This window comes from Suricata suricatta, chromosome 4 (genome assembly GCF_006229205.1).
Source record: "Suricata suricatta isolate VVHF042 chromosome 4, meerkat_22Aug2017_6uvM2_HiC, whole genome shotgun sequence".
NCBI classification, from domain to species: domain Eukaryota; kingdom Metazoa; phylum Chordata; class Mammalia; order Carnivora; family Herpestidae; genus Suricata; species Suricata suricatta.
Window position 1 is genome coordinate 78,601,342 of NC_043703.1, and position 22,763 is coordinate 78,624,104.

The 22,763-nt window shown below is 34.6% G+C and overlaps 1 protein-coding gene across 6 annotated transcripts in view; it reads left to right on the forward strand.

Moving 5' to 3' along the window:
• SEPTIN10 (septin 10) overlaps positions 1-22,763 on the forward strand; it is a 66,143-nt gene that overhangs the window by 25,366 nt on the left and 18,014 nt on the right. For all 6 annotated transcript variants that reach the window (XR_003907752.1, XM_029937040.1, XM_029937041.1 and 3 more), the window contains exons 2-8: positions 4,248-4,316; positions 9,638-9,758; positions 10,164-10,359; positions 15,256-15,442; positions 18,981-19,142; positions 20,729-20,825; positions 22,003-22,171. Coding sequence is in view for 5 of the 6 variants with exons in the window: in XM_029937040.1 (XP_029792900.1) it covers positions 4,263-4,316; positions 9,638-9,758; positions 10,164-10,359; positions 15,256-15,442; positions 18,981-19,142; positions 20,729-20,825; positions 22,003-22,171 (986 nt within the window). In the remaining variant the exon portion in view is untranslated. The remainder of the gene's footprint in view (positions 1-4,247; positions 4,317-9,637; positions 9,759-10,163; positions 10,360-15,255; positions 15,443-18,980; positions 19,143-20,728; positions 20,826-22,002; positions 22,172-22,763) is intronic.

Here is a 22,763-nt window from a genome sequence, read left to right on the forward strand (position 1 = left end):
ACGTCAAATTACGATGTCAGTGTTTGCCTATGAAATTGACATTTAAAAAGTATTAATATGCTGTATTGATGACTTCATAACGAAACGAACATACAAATTTTACTTTTTGGTTTTTGTTTTGAACATACTAATTTTGGAAATGTGAGCAGGTATAGCCTTTTTGAGGGGGCAATGTGTTCATATCTTCAATTAGTAATTCTAGTATCAGATGTACAAAATGATTGATGTTTATTCAGGTGTGTCTCCTTGGATCCTTTGGGAAGCAGATGCTGAAGTTAAGAAATGTTAGAGATAGATTGGGAGTGGGAGGTAAGAAGGGGAGGTAATGCCTGAAAGAGACAGGGAAGAAGCAGGACTGGGAAAGAAAAGCCTGGGCTATGATGCAGATCTTGACAGCTGTGAAAGCAAAGAAGCTGAAGCAGAACCTGGCAGAGAGAGCCTCAGAGGCTTTTCAGGTCTGGCAGTGGCAGTCTGAACCAACCCAGTAGAGAGCTCTCTGACTGCCTGTTAGGGGGCACACCTAGTGCAGAAGAGGCCAGGCCCTCATACTCACACTGTCTGTGCTCAGTCCTGGGCTAGGGGCTGCCAGGGAGGAGTGGTCTTGGGTAGAATGCTGTGAAGATCCTGAAGGCTCTGCAGCTGGAAGCTGTCAGCCAACTGCATTCTTTGTAGCCAAAGGGCAAGTTCTTGCTGGAATGGAGATGTAAGTGCTTATTAAAATAACACAATTAGAAATGGTATTTTTTCCCCTTAATAAACATAAAAGACTCTATTTCTAATTAAGAGTGGGAAAGTAACTTGAAGATAAGATTGCATTTATTATTTTAAGCAACCATGTACTACTGTAAGCTTTTGTTAGCCTTGATACCCCTAAATCTTTATCACATGAAGTACTATCAAGAATTTCCATGTCTTGATCTCTTGAGGATGAATATTAGACTTAGTAGTTATCCTCTAACTTTTATATTTACTGGAGATGATGGTAAAATGGAGGTGATATTTTGATGGGATTTTGACTACCTCCAAGCTGCCTTAAACTGATACTGCCCTGGGGGAGATCCAGGCATGCGTATATGAGGCCAGTATGTTGCTTTGCCTTACACTACCCAGTCTTACTGGTTTCTGTTGAGTTCTTTCTTTTTTTCCCTGAGGTGTAATTAGCATCCACTTCTAGAATCAGGTAATGTTACTATTTGTTTTTAGGAAAATTTTAGATTAGCACTCTCAAGTTTATTTTAAAGTTTCCTTTACCTGAAGATTTAATAAAATGATTTCAATCAGTGAGTCTCTGGAATCTTTGAAAGAACTCTGCCTGTTTGTAAGTCTTATAATAAAGGCCTAGGTAATTATTTTGACTACTCTCTGCTTTTCATTCTCTTTTTTTTTTTCCCGTCCCAGACAACTCTGAGAAGCACACAGGGGATAGTTTGAAACCTTTGGTTCTTTTTCTTTGATTAATTTTATAAAGATAAAAACTGTGGGGAAGTAAAGTTAAAATGAAGCTATTAAAACCAAGTCACACTTCTTTTCCTCTAGGGCTCATTGTTATACCTAGAGAAAGGGACAGTTTCAAGAATTTTTACAAATAAGGAAAGTTGTTATCTAAGGTCTTCTGTGAAAGAATCAGCCAATGTTTCCCCATAATTAGTTGATAGGAAAAAGGTCTTCTACTATGTGTCTCCCTAGGGACCCCAGAACAAATTGTGTGCCGCCTCTGTTGTATTGCTCATACTCCCCAAAATGAAATTTTGAAAAAGGTAGGGCACCAAAACTTCCTCCAGCTACCTCAAAATTTTTTGGCACTTCCCCCTCCCCCCACCATGATTCATTATATATTATAACTTTAAAAAAAGTGTGTTAGACTTTGCCGGAAATTGAAGGTACTGTATGTTTTTACTTTCTAGATAGTATATGTATAGATTTAAACATACGTGTTTATGAATGTAGGATGTATATATATATTTAAAACAAAGTGTAAAAGATACAGAAAAAGCAAACTGTGTAATCAAGTGTAGGTAGTGGTTTCATTAGTCTAACTTGGAATGAGATTGTGATTGCTTGTCATGAGTTTGTGTTTCTCAGAGGTGAGTTCTTAAGGTCAGGGCTGTGTCTTATTATTCTTGAGACCCTGGTACCCAGCACAGTGATTTACACATAGTAAGTGATCATTGATACTGCAGACTAGAATTTCACTTCCTTTTTTTTTTTTTTTAATTTAGGGTTTGCCACTACAAGGACTTGGTCACTCTTGTCCCCTTGTTATTTTACCTTCAGTAGTTTCCTGTTTATTAAAAGCTTTTTATTCTAAAACTTGTTTTAGAAATTCGACTAGTCAGGTAGTATCAGTGGAAAATATTAAAAACAACTATTTATAATACTTTTATGGGACTCATTCATATTTCCTGATTAAAACTTTTATCCACAGAGATATTAAATAGACTTTTCTGGCAGTATTCAGACACACAGGAAATGAATAATCAAAAGCAGATCTTTGAAATGAACTTACATAAATAACAAATATAACCTAGGTTTTATTAGTCAGAATTTAATGATTAACTAGGACAAAACCTATCCTGTTTTTTTAAGTAAGTTTTACTTATCAACCAAATTGCTTACTAAACAAGCATTTAACAAAAATATACTATTCATTACATCAAAACCCTAAAGCTACTTTCTTACCATATTTTTTTTTACATCAGGAAGAAGTATTCGGCATGGAATGTTGTACTCTTACTCGATTTATCTAAGGCAAGGCTCTGAACAGGGTCCTCAAATAGTTGTTTTCTGTGGCACTTTTTTCCCTTTACCAACAAGTCAGACTCTTGAGATAGACACTTCAAGATTCCTCAATCAGCTATTCCTCTCTAGTCCCTAATCTGTTTCTCAACTTCATTCATAACCTCATTCATAACTGCAACAGAAGACTAATGAACTTTTTTTTTCTGTACCAAACTATTGTACTCATGATTTACTTCCCCCAAATATGAAATTGTGCCTTGCTCCAGTGCTTAGGGATGTTTTTTCTACCCTAAATGCCACCTTCTCTCTTGCTATATATACCGCTTTCCTGACTCATTTCAATATTATTGTCTTCTCTGAAAACTGCTTTGGCCTTTTATGATCTTTTTCTCCACATCTCTGTAACTACCACCGCTCTTTTCCCTTTGTTCTCACTTTTCTGTTCTGGCATAGTAGAGGGACATGAGCTATTGCCTACATGCTACACAATGACTAGAAGGGAAGGAGCTGGATGGAAGGAGTAAGATGAGGTATATATAGTTAATACTAGGCCAATTTGATGTGCTTTGTATCATGATGTATTTTCTACTTTTTAAATTGTGAAAATATTGCTATTACCTATGTGTTCATCACAGAGTTTTTGTTGTGTGCTTTTTATATAAGGACATCCTCCAGCTGACAGGAATCATTTCATATGTTGGAACAATGTGTTCAGTTGTATATGTGGAGTGGTTAGGTCTCAAGGCCAGCCTTTAAAAGCTTCTGTAACCCAGAATATACAGATTGTTGTTAGCATTCTGTAAAATCCAGTTATGATATATACCTGTGTATCTATGAGATTGCATTCACGGTCCCAGTGTGTGTATGTATGGGGGTGGGTGTGTGTATAGTGCCCAAAACACTATTCTTTTGCTACAGTGGTGAAGTTCTTTTCCCCTTCATCATACATGTGGTCAAAGCTGTTTATTGCAGCATAATTTACTATAAAGACTAGGAACTGCTTAAATAAAGATAGAACATCCACATATATTTTCATATACAAAACAGAATACTATACCACAAAACAGTTGTCAGGAGAGATTAAGGGGGAAAAAATCACAATGCAGAGCAATAGGCCACCGCCACTTATATAAACAAGACACCTGCATATTCACTTATGCTCATACATGTATGGTCTGTCTGGGAGGATACATAGGTCTGCTGAGGTACTAGCAAATCAAGGGGAGGAAGGGAACTTATTTTGTACTGTTTTCTTATTGGCACTATCTGCATTTTTCTTACTACTCATATTACTACTTTTTAAAAAATGCCACATTTCCTTAGTGTCTTATGCTGTACTCAAAAGTAGGATAACAGTTTTTGAGGTAGCATAGCTTTGAAATCCCCACAACTTCTTTTGTACCTCTTTTCCCCTATTCCTCACTGTTGCAAACAGTGAATATGTGTTTAGTTACAACTTAGAGAGTTTTTTAGAGTGATATCTTTTTAAATATTTTTTTCTTTTTCAGCTCTTTCAGTCTCACATGCCAACAAAAACAACTTGTCCATCCTCACAAGTATCTGATGATGAACAGATAGTGAGTATATCTTTTTTTTTCTGTAAATCCTGAGATCATGATCTGAGCCAACATCGTATTCTTTTTTTTTTCTTTTATAGTTTATTGTCAAGTTGGTTTCCAAATAGAGCCATATTGTGCTCCACATACCTCTAGGATTTCAAACTACTCAGAGACCTGATCGACTTTTGTTTGTACCTTGAATATAACTTAAATTTTATGTTGATTGAAATTAAAAGTCCATAATAGACTGAATACTTGTTGTGTGTTTTCATTGTCTCTTTCCTATGGGATATGAAACAAATTAAAATTCTTGACTGCTTCCGCAGTATTCAGTAGGAAGACTAGCTCTGCTTTTGCTGGGCATACTTGCAGAAGTTGGTGGATGTAGAGAGCTCCTTTAATGACAGAGTGTAGGAAGTCGCCTAGTGGCCCTGTCAGATGCCTTCCTGAGTGCGAGATCAAGCCCTTAATACTTCCAAGGTTCTTCTAAGTGTGCCTGCATAGGAGGGATTTGTTTTGGTAAGTCATATTAAAAGATATATTTAAAAAAGAGGGATCATATTTAACTTGGTGAAAGAGGTGAGTTGATTTTTTAAATAGAAAATTGCAAATACAAACGTGGGTAATTCAGTAAGTTTAAATGATTTCCTTTAGTTCTGTGTGTATTAAGCCTCTTCTTGCTTTTCGCTCTTCCTTTACACATACTCAGGTCCCCAGGGTTTTAATAAATTATAATTTGACCACTAAACTACCATTCTTTTAATCTTTTTTTTCTCTCATTGGTAATGATAGTCTGCTCCATCTTTATTTTATCAATGTGCAAAGTTTTAGAATTACTCTTTATCTGCCTTCTAAGACTTTACTGAAACTACGGTCATAGTCATTCCTTTAGTGATAAATGCACTGTGTTGTCCTTGCTTGGTCCTCATTTTCTCTGGTCCCTGTTCTTCATTAAATTATGGTGACTACCTCCACATTTTTGAGAAGCTTCTTTTATTTCCATGATCTTATGATCTTACAGTTTTAGAACCAGAAGGGATTCTACAGGCCATTTAGTTCAAGTTTTATCTGATAAGCATGTGCTTATCAGGTAAAAACCGCTAACAAGTATTCTAATCTCCTTGAATACTTTCATTACTGGGAAGCATAGTGTTTCTTCACTTTCTTTTTCTTAATGATAAAGATAACATACTTATATGACTAAAAGGGATCCCAAAGGGCAGAAATGAGAATACAGTATACTTACTAGTTTTCTATTACCCCATAGCAAATTGCCATGAATTTAGCTTCATAAAACAATGCCTATTTATTAGCTCATAGTTCTGTAAGTCATAAAACCAGTCGGCGTAGCATGCTTCTCTGCTCATGGTCTCACTCAAGATGTTGACTGGCTGGGTTTTTATCCGAAGCTCCCCTTCAGACGCTTTCAAGTTGTTGGCAGAATTTAGTTTCTTGCTGGCTGGTTGCTGTCAGCTCCTAGAGAACATTCTGATGTCCTTGCCATATGGCTCTCTGTCATTCATACGACAGGGGAGACTAATGTCAAATCCCCTTCAGGTTTCAAAGCCCTTTCACATGAAAGATCCCAGTCCATTTTAAGGGCTCACCTGACTAGTTCAGACCCACCAAGGATAATCTCCCTTTCTTAGGTTAACTGATTTGGGACCTTAATTACATTTGCAAAATCACTTCATAGTAGCACCTCGTTTACTGTTTGAGAAAATAGAAGGTATGAGTACATCAGAGGCCATAAATCCTGGGATCACTCTTAGAATTCTATGTACCATATACAGTAACAAGTGAATCTGTCTCACCTCCACCTCCAAGACCACTCCCTCAACCTGCAAATACATTCCCCAGTAATAACCACCTCATGGAAACATTTTCTTCCATATTCATATATATGAGAATATATGAAAAAATAATACCTTTTTTAAGTCAAATCACAATAAAAAATCACTTAGTATTTGAGACTTAACCATGTTATGGCACATATTAGTATTTAGTATTCTGTTGTATGGGTATACTACATTTTGTTTATTCATTCAACAATTGTTTGGATATTTTGGGTTGTTTTTAGTTTTTGACTATTTGGACTAAAGCTGCCATGAACATTCATGTGTGTGGATGGATGTTTTTATTTATCTTGGGTACCTATAGTTAGGGATTTTTGGTTGTATTGTAATGTGTATTTAACTTTATAAGGAGCTACCCACCTGTTATCCAAAGTGGCAGTACCATTTTGCTTTTGTACCAGCAAATTTATCAGAATTCCACTTGTTCTTCATAATTTCTAATACATGACATTATATGCCTGTTAAAGTTCAGACATTTTAGTGGGTATTCAGTGGTATCGTACTATAGTTTTAATTCACATTTCCCTGATAATGTTGAACACTCTTTCATTCAGTGATTGGCTATTTTGTTATCTTCTTTGTGAAGTTCTGTTCAAGTCTTTTACCATTAAAAAAATAGATTGTTATTATATGAATTCTTTATGTATTCTGAGTATATGTGCTTTGTCATGTATATGTCATATATATATAATATTTTCTTCTAGTCTGTGACTTACATATTCCTTGATGATCACAAGTTTTTAATATTGATAAAGTAGACAAACAGATAAATAATAAGATTGTCCCAATACCACACTTCCTGGTGATTGTAACGTTATGATTGTATAGTATGAGTCCTTCAACTTTGTTCTTTTGCATAATTGTTGTAGCTGTTCTAAATCATCTGCATTTCTATATAAATTTTAGAATGAGCTTGTCAGTTACTATTTTGCCAGTATGGAATTGAGTCTTGTTCTTTTATCCAATCTGACAGTTTCCTTCTTTTAATTGGGATGTTTACATATTCACTGTCCATTATGGTAGCCATTAGCTACATGTGGCTATTTAAATTTAAATTAGTTAAATAAAATTTAAAAGCCAGATCCTCAGTTGCATTAGTCCCATTTGAAGTGTTCAATATCTGCATGTGGCTACCTGTTGCACAGATCAGATCCAAAATACTTCCACCATCATAGGAAGTTCTATCAGGCATTGCTGGTTTAGACCATATACATTTAACTTAATTATAGATATAACTAGGTTTAAGTCTGCCAATTTGCTATTTGTTTTCTCTTTGTCTCAATTATTCTTTCATCTTTCCTCTTTTTCTTCCTTTTTTTGGATTAGTATTTTTATGATTGCATTTCATCTTTACTGTTGACTTATTAGCTATACCTCTTTGGTCTTTTATTTTTTAGAATAATAGTTGGTGTAGGCTTTAATTTATTACACATATATTCAAACAATATTATCATACTTCATATATAATACAGAAGTCTTAACCATAACTGTCTATTCCCTCTCTCTGTTGTGCTGTCATTGTCATACATTCTGTTTCTCTGTGATTCCAAATCCTGCAATATATAAATGATCATATTTTTAAGAAATTAAAACAAGCATAAGTTTCTTTTACACACATTTACATGTCATTTTTTCTTTTGCCATTTTATTCATTATGTTCTGTGGTCTTACGCTTTGCATTATTTTTTGTGAGAAAATTGTAGTCAGTTTAAATGTTATTTGTGTGTAATATGTCTCCTCACAGCTGGTTGCTCATGAAATTTTTCTTTATCCTCTTTTTGAAACATTTTGTTCTGGTATGCCTAGTTGTGGGTTCCTTTGGATTTTTCCTGTTTGTAGTTTGCTGAAGTTCTTGGATCTCTGAGTTCATGTTAGAAAACTGGAAAAATTTCAGTCACTGTTACTTAGATATTTCTTTCCACCCTCCTCCAGTCTCTCCCTATCTTTTCTATATGATATTTCAATTACAGGTATGTTAGACCATTTGATATCATTTCACAGTTTTTGGAGCTCTATTGAAGTTTTGTCTATGAGAGACTTTTAGCTTGGAGAAATAAAGATATTTAGCTTGGATAATAACTATTGAAAAAATCTTTTCTTCCATTGTTTGATCTGCTATTAATATGGTCAGTGAGTTTTTTTATTCACTTGTTGCATTTTTCCTTCTAGGAATTCCATTTGTGGCCTTTTGTTATTGAGAACTTTCATATCTCTCTTGTAATTCTGTCATGTCAGTCATTATATTAATCATTATATTCATTTTTCTACATGAAAAAGAGTATATTTTTTTCTTCAGCTTTTTTTATCACAGTTATTTTAAAGCCCTTATCAGCAGATTCAACATGGTTCATTTGTGGATCTCTTTCTGTTGCCATTTTTCCCATTGACTGTGAATCATATTTTTCTACTTCTTCCTCTGTAGTAACTTTTTATTTTATGGTAGATATTGTGGATAGTACATTGTGGAGGTGCTGGATTTTGTTTCCTTCTTCTGAAGAGTGTTGACCTTTGTTCTAGCAGCTATGTACTAGGGAACATGTCTGATTCCTAAAATCTGGTCCATATAGGTTTTCAGTGGAAAGCCTGAAGGGTTTACTGAGCCCCTTTGATTTACAGACTTAAAATTCATGCTCCCCAGGATGGCATTCTTGAAAACTATTTCTAGCTCCTTCCAATTTCCATTCCCCCCTCCCCGGCTAGACTCTTTGTATTCCCCTTGTGCATGTGCAATTCACCAGTCAGCCAGAGTTTTAAGAGGAGTGTATTTGTAGATTTTGGACTCCTTTCTTTCTGGAATTTTCTTCTTCAGTTTTCAGCTGATCTTCCTGCCCTTGTTTCCAACTGACTACTCAACCCAGTAAGACTGCCACTTCCATCTTGAGGTCTGTCTTCTTTGTGTAGCAGTGACTGGGTTGTGCCCTCAGAAAGACCTAGAAAATGTGCATCTCACCCTACATGGTTTCCAGTTCCCAAGAGTCTTATTCCCTCCAGTGTCTCTTGGCCTTTGGTTGCACTCCAGTGACTTGGAAGAATTGATTATAATTGTTAATTAGCAGCAATACTCTGACATTACTGGGAGCTAAAGCTATATAATTTTGTGTTGTACTTTTTTCATGTGACATTAAAATTAAAATTATTAAATATTTATCATAAACATATTTAATTACTTTAAACATTCCATTTTGTGAATGAATATGCCATAGTTTACAAGAGTACTTTCCTATTCCTTGGAAATTAAATATTTGAATGTGATAAACAATGCTGGACTCTAATTGTATGAAGAGAATAAGAAATGCGGATGTGTTTTGAAGGTCTGGACACAGACTTCTCATAAATGTACTTAATACATTATATCTTGATGAAGGTATAATGATCATAAAATCTTTAATTTCTTTGAAAATTATATTTATCCTTTTAAATGTGCCTATATCCTATTTTAGTGAATTTTAAAAAATTATTGCGATTGTCTTTGTTTACTTTCAGCAACAAAGAGATAATATTCGTTCTTTAACTATGTCTGGCCATGTTGGTTTTGAGAGTTTGCCTGATCAGCTGGTCAATAGATCCATTCAGCAAGGCTTCTGTTTTAATATTCTCTGTGTGGGTAAGAGCCAAACTCTTCCTTTGTATTATTCCTTTGTATTCCTTGTGTCCTCATCATTCTTGCAAGCAGTATGATGTTCATGTTATTAATTTAATATCATGATTGAAGATTTTTTTCAGTTATTTAAATTCTGTTAGTTTTGGTTTTCTTAGCTTTACTGCTTTACACTTTTTTCTTTAAACATTTCAGTGCTTTTTTCAGAGTTCTGAGTAACTTAGCATACATACTTACTTTTATGTTCTGCTAATGACTCAGTGGACCAGCCTTAACAATGTATTTCTTTCATAGACCACTCAGCCCTTGAAATGTTTAAAATATTTGGGATCCTTGAAACCACTCTGGGAATTCGGGTTTTTTTCTCATTTGTCCTTTGCACATGTGAAGCTGTACCTTTGTTTCTTTTAGGGGAGACTGGAATTGGAAAATCAACACTGATTGACACACTGTTTAATACTAATTTTGAAGACCATGAATCCTCACATTTTTACTCACATGTTAGGCTTAAAGCCCAGACATACGAACTCAACGAAAGTAATGTTCGACTGAAATTGACCATTGTGAATACAATAGGATTTGGTGACCAAATAAACAAAGAAGAGAGGTATGTGTTTTCTTACTGTATTAAAACACATTTTTTCTTATTTTAAGACATTTGTCTGGGGTGCGTGGTTTAAGCATCCGACTTTGGCTCAGGTCAGATCTCATGGTTTGCGAGTTCGAGCCCTCCATAGGGCTCTGCTAACAGTTGAGAGCCTGGAGGCTGCTTCAAATTCTGTCTCCCTTTCACTCTGCCCTTCCCCCACTCACACTCTGTCTTTCTCTCTTAAAAATAAGTAAAAACAAACAAAAAAAGACATTTGTCTTGTTCCATGAGCCATGGTTTGGTTTTCTACTATGGAAATTCAAACCTTTCCTCCCAGACGTTAGTGTTTTTAATAATTCAGCAATGTTTGGTTCTTAACAAATTGACATTTTCTATCCAGTTGTCTAATATTTTTAGAATAATTTGAATCACATTATTGAAATGTGTATTTTAGCAAAAATTATTTTAATGATTTCTTCATATACCGATACAGTATATAGTAAGTGATTTGTACCAATTTTCAGGCAGGACTTTTTTCGTTGAGGGAAAAATAAGGACATATACAGTGGCAAATGTATAATGGCCCAATCCATGGTGCTTGAATTATTTTGTATGTGAAACTCTAGCCAAATCAGCCAGGTGCATCATTAGGCATCGCAGGAAAGGTTTGATATTGATATTGTTATTTATATTTTATATGATATCATTATTTCTCCTATGGTACTATAAAGAATGATTATAGATTCTATATGAAATTTGAAGTATGAAATAGGGAAATAGATTGGAACAAAACAATAACTTTTTGTTATTTTTCCATTTTGAAATGCATGTGTTTTCATTATTAGAAGTAATTTTCTAGTTTCCTAAAGTTTGCTTGAAAAGGGAAGTATTTTGTATAATTGACTCCCTTTATGTGACTTATGTTGACCTTTTCAGCACATTTATGTGAGTTTTCCAGAGGAAGAAGATTAATGGTAGAGTAAAAGGCCTGTGACACGTTGCTTTAAATCTTCATAATTTCTTTATAATTTTCTATGTAGAGATCTTATACAGCTTTACTTAAATTTATTCTTAGGTATTTGGCATTTTTGATGATATGTTTTAGAAATACTTCATTTTCTATTTGGTGTATAGAAATATAATTGATTTTGCATATAGGAACATTTATAAATTCTCTGATTAATTCCAACAATTTATCTCTAAATATGTGTTGATTTTCTATGTATGTAATGGTATAATCTCCAAATAATGACAATATATTTCTTTTTTTTTAATTTTTAAAAATTTTTTAATTTTTATTTTTTTTTAATTTATTTATTTATTTATTTTTTAAAATAGTTTATTGTCAGATTGGTTTCCATACAATACCCAGTGCTCTTCCCCATAAGTGCCCTCCTCCATCACCGCCACCTCTCTTCCCCCTCCCCCTTCCCCTTCAACCCTCTTCATTTTCAGCATTAAATAGTCTCTCAAGTTTTGCATCCCTCTCTCTCCCCAACTCTTTCCCTCTTCCCCTCCCCCTGGTCCTCCATTAGGTTTCTCCTGTTTTCCTGTTAATATATTTCTTTTTTTCTCAGTTCTTTTGTTCCTTTTAAAATAAGTTTTATTGATGTATAATTTATATAGAATAAATAAAATGTACTGCTCTTTTTCAGTGTACAATTCAGTTAATTTTGACACATACATGGTTTTATAACCACTACCAGGACTATAATGTATCCAGTCTTGGGTTCTTTCCTCACACATATATGCAGATTAGTGCTTCACCAAAGACTGGAGGGAACCACTGTCCAGATCATTAGCCCTTTTGTTGGTGCAGATGCCTTCTATTCAGTGTTCTTGCCTAAAAATTCTTTTTGCTCTGGCCTCCCTGAACTCCTGTTTCTGTCTCCTCAACTCAGGGAGTCTGTCAGGCTCTGTGCACTCTTGTGCTGTGCTCTGGAAACTTGTCTCCAGGCAGTAAGCTGGGGGAATCATAAAGCTTTTCTCATTTATTTACCTTCTCAGTGAACACAGTTTTATATGGCATGTTGTCCCATGTCATGAAAGCTTTCTTCATGTATTTTATCCAAGTTTCTAATTGTATAGGGTGGGAGAGTAAATCCAGTCCCAGTTACTTCGTCATGGCTGAGGACAGTTTTTATTTTTCTTTCTTCCATTTTTAAAACTTGAATGCACTTGGTAGGATTTACGGTATTATATTGGATAGTCAGTGGTATTAGTGGGTATCCTTGCCTTGTCCTGATGCAGTGGGAAAGCTTTATTTTTATCACATAGTATGCTTGCCCACTTTATTAAAAATTTAAGTTGGAATAAGGAAGTTCCATTGTACTACTAGTAACGTGTTTTTTTAATCATGAATAAATATTATCAGATTTTATTTTGTTTTTGCACACTGTAGAAAAGATTGTACTTTCTCTTCTTTAATCTGTAACAAAGTGAATTTTAGTAACTGATTTTTCATTGGCAAATTAGCCTTAAAATCTTAAATACCATTTTGTATACTTAAGATTATAAATTATTTTACTGATTCTTTTCCTTTGGTTCTTATCCATTATGCTTTTTTTTCCTCATATACTTTGTTATTTTTTTATAGTAGGAGTCATGGTCTTTGAAAAATTATTTGCAGAGATACTTTAGGGTCTAAGATGAGATCTAAGATGTCTTCCTTTGAACAGATTTAGATTTGCTTATGTTAGGTCCCTGTGGCTTTAATACTCTGAGGATACTTATATCCAGTTTATGGCTCAAGGTTTTTAGCATCAGAGAGGCACTGTGAACCTAGGCTGTGGATATGTGTAAGGGCAGATCCTGTGACCTCAAATTCTCAAGGACTTTTTTTCTCCTTTACTTTTATTTTCCCTACTTCACTTACTGCCAGGGCAACCTTCCCTGTAACAACTTGGGGGAGGGGAGGAATTGTAGGATAATGTCTATTTCATTCTTAACCCTGAAGGTGTAGGCTTTCAGGATCTCAGCTCAATGTGGGGAGGCAGTCTCTTAAGAGATTGCCACACTGTGTGGGTCCTGGGTTTTGATATCTTCTTCCTTGTCCTGTGAGTCCTTTAGAACTAAAGTTCAAGAACTAGATTGACAAGTGACCTCAGGACAAAACTAGCACTGATGTTTTTAGTGCAGGGGTTAGTAAAATTTTTCTGTAAAGTGCCAGACAGTCAATATTCCAGACTTTGCAGGACATACGGTCTCTGTCCAAACTACTCAGCTCAGCCACTGTAACACAGAAGCAGCCATAAGCAATACATGTACCAGTGAACAGGGTTGTGTTTCAGTGAAGCTTTACTTATAATATATGGGCATCGTCTGGATTTGGATCATTTACCGACTTCTCTAAGTCCTCTGCTCACTTCTCTCAGTTCCACTCTCTTCAATTTTGATCTGGTTAATTCCTTATCATTTTATGAGGAAGTTTTTGAGGAGGTTATTTTTGTATTTTAAGCCAATTTTTCTTTGTTTGACCTGAAGAATGAGTATGCAGTATATTGAAAATGGAAACCTAGAGCCAATTTCTATGGAAGAACTCCTAAAGGTAGACTGTTTGTTTAGGAGAAAATGTTTTGGTTTTCATTTTGACCTGAATGTAACACAGTCAGGTAGAGGACCATTTATGGCCATTAGGTCATAAAATAGTTCATATTATTCATCTTCTTCAAGTCATTAATAAAAGCCTTGGATTGTTTTATGTTAAATATGTACTTACAAATTAATTTTTATGATTTTATTATTTTGGGGAGGAAATCATGTTGAGTCACATTTAGACAAGTTCCCAAGTATAGTGTTCCTAATAGTGAATACTGGTATTCCTAATCCTCTATCTGATAATGTTCAAAGTATTGTGCTAGATGTTGTGGAGAACATAGAAGTAGAAGATACTGTATCTGTCCTCACATTGTTTAACATCTGTGTGGGAAGAACAAGGTATTCTATGCGATTAAAAGAGGTGATGATCCTAAAGGATAAAAAGGTCCAGCAACTTTATGGAAGAATTCAGTTCTGTGCACATGTATTGAGTATCTCAGCTTTATGAAGTACCGCTTCATTTGGGCTATAAAGATAATTATAAAGGTGTCCAGGGAATTAGACAGAGGAAATGTTTGCTGTTATTTTCACTTAGAAACCCAGATTTACTTAATTAGAATGGTTAAGAGTAGAAAGTTGAGTTGAGTAGACTGTGATTTAGCATATCAGAATGAAATGGGGCAGTCACAAATTAATATGAATGCTGGTGCACATGTAGGGTGATATGATTTGCATCTTAAAGGATGCATAGAAGGAAGTAGCTAGAGAGAAAAAAGAATGCCAGGGAAGAGAAGTGATTTGGGCAAGGACTCCGAGCATAGAGTATGATGTGACTTCCTTTGTTTAGAATTAAAAATAAAATCGTGCCTGCATTACTGATTACTTTCATTTTATATATGCATTTCCTCCTTACTGTGTTGCTATTTTTCATGCCTTATGGATCTGATTTAAGAAGCAAGAAATCATACAATTTGACTTGTCTTTTAGGTTATTAATACTCATACCTTTTCTCCATAAAATAATATGTCATGTCCAGTTTGGTTATAGTTAGATGCCTGGCTACATTCAGCAGTCTGGCAAGTGTGGGAATCCTTGTCAGAAGTGCAGTGTACAAATGAAGGTGAGAATGAGTCTGTACATCCATTCAGCTTCTATAAAACAATTAAAGCACAGGGTGTACTAATGGTTTTAAAGTATTACCTTTGTACATGCATGTTCTGCACAATTTGTTTTATTATTGAAGTTCTCTGTTTAGCATAGATTGTAGCTGTTTATTAATTGGTAAAAATATACATTTTATACTTGAGAATTACATAAACATCATATTAAAGTAGCATGAATATGCTGTATTAAATATTTAAATATTTATTTTTTCAGCTACCAACCAATAGTTGACTACATAGATGCTCAGTTTGAGGCCTATCTCCAAGAGGAGCTAAAGATCAAGCGTTCTCTCTTTAGTTACCACGATTCTCGCATCCATGTGTGCCTCTACTTCATCTCACCTACAGGTCACTCCCTGAAGACACTGGATCTCTTAACAATGAAGAGCCTTGACAGCAAGGTGGGCTTGGAAAACGAATCAGCTTATGCTTTAATATTTATTTTGAACTATTAAAATATCTTTATGATATTTATATATCTTCACTTTTACTCTGTGCATTTTAAAAACATTTGATAAGTTTCAATCTTAGGTTATTTTCCAGAGAAATTCTGTTTGGAACATACACTGCAAAGAAAAATACATTAACATAAAATTTTAGTCCTTTTTTCGGTGATTAAATTGCATGCCAGCATTTGACCCTAATTTTATTTAATGATGCTATTGAGAAGAAGTTCATTGACAAAGGTTAAGGTCTCATGTTTCATCATGTGTTATAGTAATTACGTTTTAATTTGAACCATACCAAGAAAACCTAGTTATGAACTTCTGAGCCAAGAAGTGACATATAAATCCAGGGAGCTATAAAAATAATATCCACAAATTAACTCACTTTGTTTTATTTTTAATCTATGTAAAATATGATTGAAGACTATTATTTTATTATAAAAAAGCTCCACAGAGTTTTCCCATAACCTTTGATGGTATGGGGAATGAAGCTTTCATTATTCTGGCTAGTGATTTTATGAAATAGGATTCAGGAAGAAGGGCATTCTGTCCAAAATGTCTGTTTACTTTCTATATAGAAATCCGTTTGGAAAGCATGAAGCTGCCAGTGAGGTTGTGGTACATAGATTGACTTTTGACTAGGTGCATAGTCTCCTGGCTTTAGCAAAAACCTGATGAAGCTTACGTGATAGTCTATTCATCGGTTTAGATGTTGTAATTATTTACCCAGTATTTTAATAGTTGGGTCTGATTATATAGAAACTCATAAAATAAATATAAAACCAAACGTGTAAGTTTGTTTTAGCTAGACAGAGGCAACATGATGTAATATGTATATACATTATAGAATTTGGTGTCAGTACAGGCTAATTTAAGTATTGTGTCTGTCCCTTAATAGCTTTGTGTTTTTTGGCAAGTTTCTTTAGCCCCCTGAGCCTCAGTTTCCTCACCTCTAAAGTAAAAACTTAAGGAGAATAATACCTATCTTAAGGGACAAATGTGAGGGTTAATTAAACTTGTCTTTTATTCCTAAGCTTGACATGCAAAGTGAAACACCTGTATCCCTTCCAGTGATATACAAATGCATAGATATTTAGCATTCAGTCTGTGATATCCCTCCCAGCCTAATTAAAGTGATATTCTTGGTTAGGAATGCCTGAGGTACTCCACCAACTATATTACTCATAGCAAGCCCCGCAGACATCCTTCCCAGGGCCAGTGTCATGGCTGAACCAGCCCTTGTAGCTTTTACTAAGATCTCAGGATGCACTTCAGCCAGATACCATGAGGGAACTTTGAAGAACAAAATCTATTACTCACAGGTCCTGGAGGATATACAGCATGCAGGAGCCACACAATAAAGGTGACAGTGAACCTGGGCTCTGCTTTTATTAGGGTTGAGGGTTAGATGTCTAGGGTTTTGCGGGTTCACTTTTGGTGAATTTGAAGGATAAGAGTGGAATTAGGGCACAGGGAGGGAGAAGTGGGCTCACACAAGTGATAAGTTACCTGGGTAAGGCACCCAGGTTTTCTAAAAGGGGAGCTTCATAGCATGGCGGCACTTTCAACAGTAGCCAAATCATGGAGAGAGCCTAAATGTCCATCAACTGATGAATGGATCAAGAAGATGTGGTATATATACCTATAATGGAATACTACATGGCAATGAGAAAGAATGAAATATGGCCATTTGTAGCAAAATGCATGGACCTGGAGGGAGTCTTGCTAAGTGAAGTAAGTCAGGCAGAGAAGGAAAGATACCATATGTTTTCACTCAGAGGTCTAGCAGGAGAAACCTAATAGGGGACCATGGGAAGGGGAAAGCGGGGGGAAGAGTTGGGGAGAGGGAGTGAGGCAAATCATGAGAGACTTTTGAATGCTGAGAACAAACTGAGGGCTGAGGAGGGAGGGAGGAGGGGAAGGGGATGATTGTTGTGGAGGGGGGCACTTGCAAGGAAGTGCACTGGGTGTTATATGAAAACCAACTTGGTAATAAACTATTTAAAAAAATAAATAAATAAAAGGGGAGCTTCATGGGTTGGGTGGCTCTGTGCTTTATTCAGTTTTGCTAGCTGTGTCATACAGCTGGCAATATGTTTATTTGACATGGATGTCTTTGAAATGAGTATCTTGACAATCAAAAGCTTAATGTCAGACACTTATGTTAGAGCATGCTTCTGCTGTTTACTATGGAAGCAATTATAAGTTATTAACTTGGCATAAACTATTGACAGTCTAAGTATACAATGTTGAAACCAAGAACTTGGCATCCCATTTTTACATACTTTCACTAATATGGCATGAAAGCTGTTTGCCCACAATTGCTGGAAAGTTTTCATGGGTAGATGAAAAAATCTTTATCTTCTGTGGAGCATATTTAAGACAAATAAATTTGAAAATACATAGTAAGTCAGTGTGAATCTGGAGAAGAGCAAGAAATTTAAGAATAGAATAGGAATTGTGATTTTTACTTTTCATTCTGAAAATTACATCCGTATCTCACTCTCTTGATACATATGATTAGTTAGCTTGAAGATTTTCTCTCGAACCAACTAACCAAAACCAAAAACGCCAGCAAACAAAGATTAAAAAACCAAAAAACCAAAGCCCTACAGACCCTTAGATTTGTGGAGACATCAGTCTTTCGTGGGACTAATGTGAAGTTAGTCAGTCTTTACTACCCCAGATTTCTTCCTCTCTGGCCAGTGATAAGACTTTAATGCTAAGAGTGTTATTCCTTTGAGTCATGTGCACTTTAAGTTGATATTCATAAAATTTCCTTCCTTCATCATTCAGCTAGGAGTCTCTAATAACAGGGTGTAGATCAAATATATTGATTGGGGAGAGGACTTGCTGAAATGAGGGGCAGATGGAGAAACTCACCTGCTTCATAGTTTTGCCAAAAAATCAATTACTCTGATTATTGAGTGTTTAGATTATTAAGAAATAAATTCTTAGCGAATTAAGCAGGCAGCCTCAGCTTCCTGTTTACATTTTGTATGTGATAGAATTATAATAGTCTAAGAAAGAAAAAAATGTAAAATTTCTAACCCTAAATTCAGGTATAAGATTAATCTTGTAAGAACCTTGCATTGTATAAGGAGTTACTACAATCTGTAGGAATGATTTTATAGGGGAATATGGTGACAGTGACAGCCAGAGATTTTCTAGGTTAGGGGTTGGCAAGGTTTTTCTGTTAAGGGCACGTAATAAATAATATTCTAGGCTTCACAGGCCACATGGTTTCTGAGTCAGTTGCTCATCTCTGCTATTGTAGCATGAAAGTGGCCATGGATAATATGTAAATGAGTGGTGCCGGCTGTGTTCTAGTAAAGCTTTATTTATATCAACAGGCAATGAGCTGAACCATAGTTTGTTCATCTGATTTAGGTTAAAGAAGTTGATCCAGACTGAGTGGTTTTGAATGCAAAAACTACAGAATAAAAAATAAATCCTCAATTATGAGATTTTGTTTTTTCTTTATTGTTGATAGGTGAACATTATACCAGTGATTGCCAAAGCAGATGCAATCTCTAAAGCTGAATTACAGAAGTTTAAGATCAAGCTCATGAGTGAATTGGTTAGTAATGGTGTCCAGATATACCAATTCCCAACAGATGATGAAACCATTGCTAAAATCAATGCGTCAATGAATGTAAGCTTCTTGAATGCTAATTCTGTTTTACATGTGAAAAGAGTAATTTAGAAGTGACATTCCCACTAACACACTTTCGCTTGTGTCTTCCAAAAAGACTTCACACAAGGTGAATTTTCATAAAGTTCAGTATAGAAAAATGTTTTATTTTCTGGAATATGAGAATATATTTTTTAGCATATTTTCTTTCCTCTACTTTCACCTAAATAAAATGATACATTGGTGAGGCTGGGGTATTCCTTTTGTGGCACTGTACTTACTAATTGCCTTAGGAAGATGCTTTCTATCCTGTCTTGAAAAACATGTGACGTCTTTATACTCTCCCTTGGAAGAGTATAATCTTAGAATCTTTAAGGATATCTTTCTAATCTGGTATTTAAGGTCATTCTCCCTTACAGTGTCACATGTACATATTAAACATTCACATAACTTTTCATTTAATATAAGCAAAGATGGCTAATTTCTTTGTGTTACTTTCTTCAGGCTGTTAAATTTCTTAAATATCTGGTTATATTTTGAAGAGTCAGGGATTTTGGAGTTAGATAGACTTAACCATATGTTCTTCTGGGAGTTATTAACCTCCCTGAGACAGCTAACTTACCTACAAAATTGGGTTAATACCTATCTTAGGGGTTGTTGTGAGAATACAGTCTTTGTTCACTGTGTAACACATTGACATTCAGTAACTGTTCATGCCATTTATCCTTTACCTTTTCAGATTTTTCATTCAGATACTTATATAAAAAGCTGACTATGTAAATGAGGTGATCTCAATACCTATGTGTTATACTGTCTTTTGATCCAATTTTATTTTTTGTGCCCACTTGGAATAATTTTCCAGAGGCACAATTGAGATACTGTCAATAATTAAATATTAAATATAATAACTTAGTAGTTTTTACATTAGACTTTTCCCCTGTATTAACCCTTAGTTTCAGACAGACTGCTCACTGTTCCCTAAATCTAATTATTTATGTCTTTGTTCAAAATCTTCTTACCAAAGTTAGTTCTTACTCTCCTTGATCCATCTCCTATTTAGTTTGTATCTTCCTGCTCACAATAATCCCTCACTCCTCTAGGTTTATGTAACATTTATTGCATTTAGCATGAGTTTGGAACTTAAACATTATTTATAGTATAGTATCTCATATCTGTGTGCACTGTATATCTAATATAGTACCATATATCTGTGTACACAATATAGATATGTTTTACTTAATGTATTTTGTGTATGTTAGTATATGTATTTGTGCAATTTCCTCAACATTGCATTTTAGAGCAAAGATAATATTGAGGGAAATTATACCAATGCCAGAATTTTTTTTGTATTCTTGTAGCATAATACTTTGCATGTAGGGGATGCTCAATAAATAATTTTCTTTATAGGGCCTGAAATTTACTCTTATAGAACAGTTGGCATATATTCATTGCCAGGTTTTAAAATTGGAGGCATAGCAGATCACTTGATTTTAATAACTTTGTTATTTAGTAAATTTTCTCTAATCTGTTATTTTTATAAAACTTTTTTTAGTTAGGTGTTTATCACAGTAGTATGAAATATGATTGATATCATGGTTCCTTTCCAGGGACATTTGCCATTTGCTGTTGTAGGCAGTATGGATGAGGTAAAAGTTGGAAATAAGATGGTCAAAGCTCGCCAATACCCTTGGGGTGTTGTACAAGGTAAATGAGATGAATGATGATGAGGAATATATGTGTCATCTAACGATCTAAAAGTAGCATTCAGTGTATTCCGAGGTGTTACTTATTTTGGCTTTTGATTTGTTTATCAGGAGAGTAGAATGTGTTTTGTTTTAGCCAACTCTGTAGGAGCTGGTAGAGCTTCTCTGTTTTCTGCATTATCCCACACACATTTCATATCTGGTATGTCAAGACATTCAGAAAGTAGGAAGCACTGGTCAGGTACTTTGAACAGAATCTGAATGTAAATACTAGTGTTTAAACATGATATATAAACTAATTACTGGGTAATTCTGGGCACACTAAAACATCTTGTACATTTATATATTTTTACTTATCAAAGTATTACTATTTCTAAAACAAATTAGGCAATTAAGAAATTTTAGGATTTATCTAGCATTATAATGAATAAGTAATAGGTACTATCTGGTTCGTCTACTTGTGGTGCTGATTAAAGGAGAGTGGATTACCTCTACTAGTACTGGTTTCCAAGTGCTGCTACTTTTTTAAATTGACAAATTTGTAATTTATAAAAAAATATTGACAAAACTTAACATTTTTAATGTATAGAAAAATATAAAGATGGTAATTGTACTTAAAACTGTTGGTTACAGTAAACATGTAGTTGTAGTCTTTGGGCCACCGTAAATAGAAGGATCATTTAAGGAGGACTAAGTATATTTATTCACTAATTCTGTATCGTGTCAAACAAAGCATCATAAATGTGATATTAGATAAAAAGAGTTTGATAATTATAGCATGTACAGATGTATCTTAAGTATTTTGAATTTTTAATAAAATAATGTTACAGACTCTTTCTAAGCACTTCGTGAAATGTCCTGAGGATGGTTTTGTAAACTAACAAAATATTAGTGAAATAACTGGCACATATGGTAACATAATTTAATGTAGTTCTTTCCTGTTTATTCATTGCCTACTAAATTCAAAGCAGTCTTCCAATCTGTTAATTTACATTGCCTATAATTTAGTATGTATAATGCAAGAGTTTCTTCCTTGGTTCTTTGTATAAAATAGTTGTAGGTGTTAGACTGATCATTTTACTGTTATTTCAATTTTTTTTATATATGCATTCATTCAACAAATGCTGTGTGCCAAGAATTAAAAATTGGTGTTGCTATTTTCTTGTTTTTTGGACTAGTGGAAAATGAAAACCACTGTGACTTTGTAAAACTCCGAGAAATGCTCATTTGCACAAACATGGAGGATCTGCGAGAACAGACCCACACTAGGCATTATGAACTTTACAGGCGTTGCAAACTGGAGGAAATGGGCTTTACAGATGTGGGCCCAGAGAATAAGCCACTCAGGTAAGAGGGGATTTCCCTGAGAAGCCAACCAAAGAGGTAGTTAGAGAGGACTATATTATGTTATATATCCAGGATGTTGGAGAATGTGGTTTTCAGAAATCAGGCAAACCATGGAGTTGAATCATTTCCTAATGGTTAATTATTGTGCTTCTCAGATTATTGAGGCCTTCTTGCTTTTGAAGGGTCTCTAAGATCTCATCTGACTTGAAGTCTTTAAGAGAGAATATGGGGCAAAAGCCCACTACTATCTCAGTACACGCTGAAATGAATAACTAAAGGAAAGAACTCTCATTATTTAGTTCTGTGTTTGTATTTTTCTGAAAAAGATGAAAGTATATTTATATGTTTTTCTAAAAGAAAGTATATGTTTTTCTAAAAGTATATTTATATGTTGGAATGTAAAACAAATGAAAAAAGCCTTGGTTTTTCTCCTGTTAAAAGTTTGGAATGACTTAAACTTAGGAAAATTTCTTATAAAAGAAGAATAAAAGTACTTGCAGGGAGTCAGGCATTGAAGTGTTTCTTAATATATTACAGTGTAGTTATAAGAATTTTGGAACCTGATGACCTTCTTGCTTAGTGATTAGAGTAT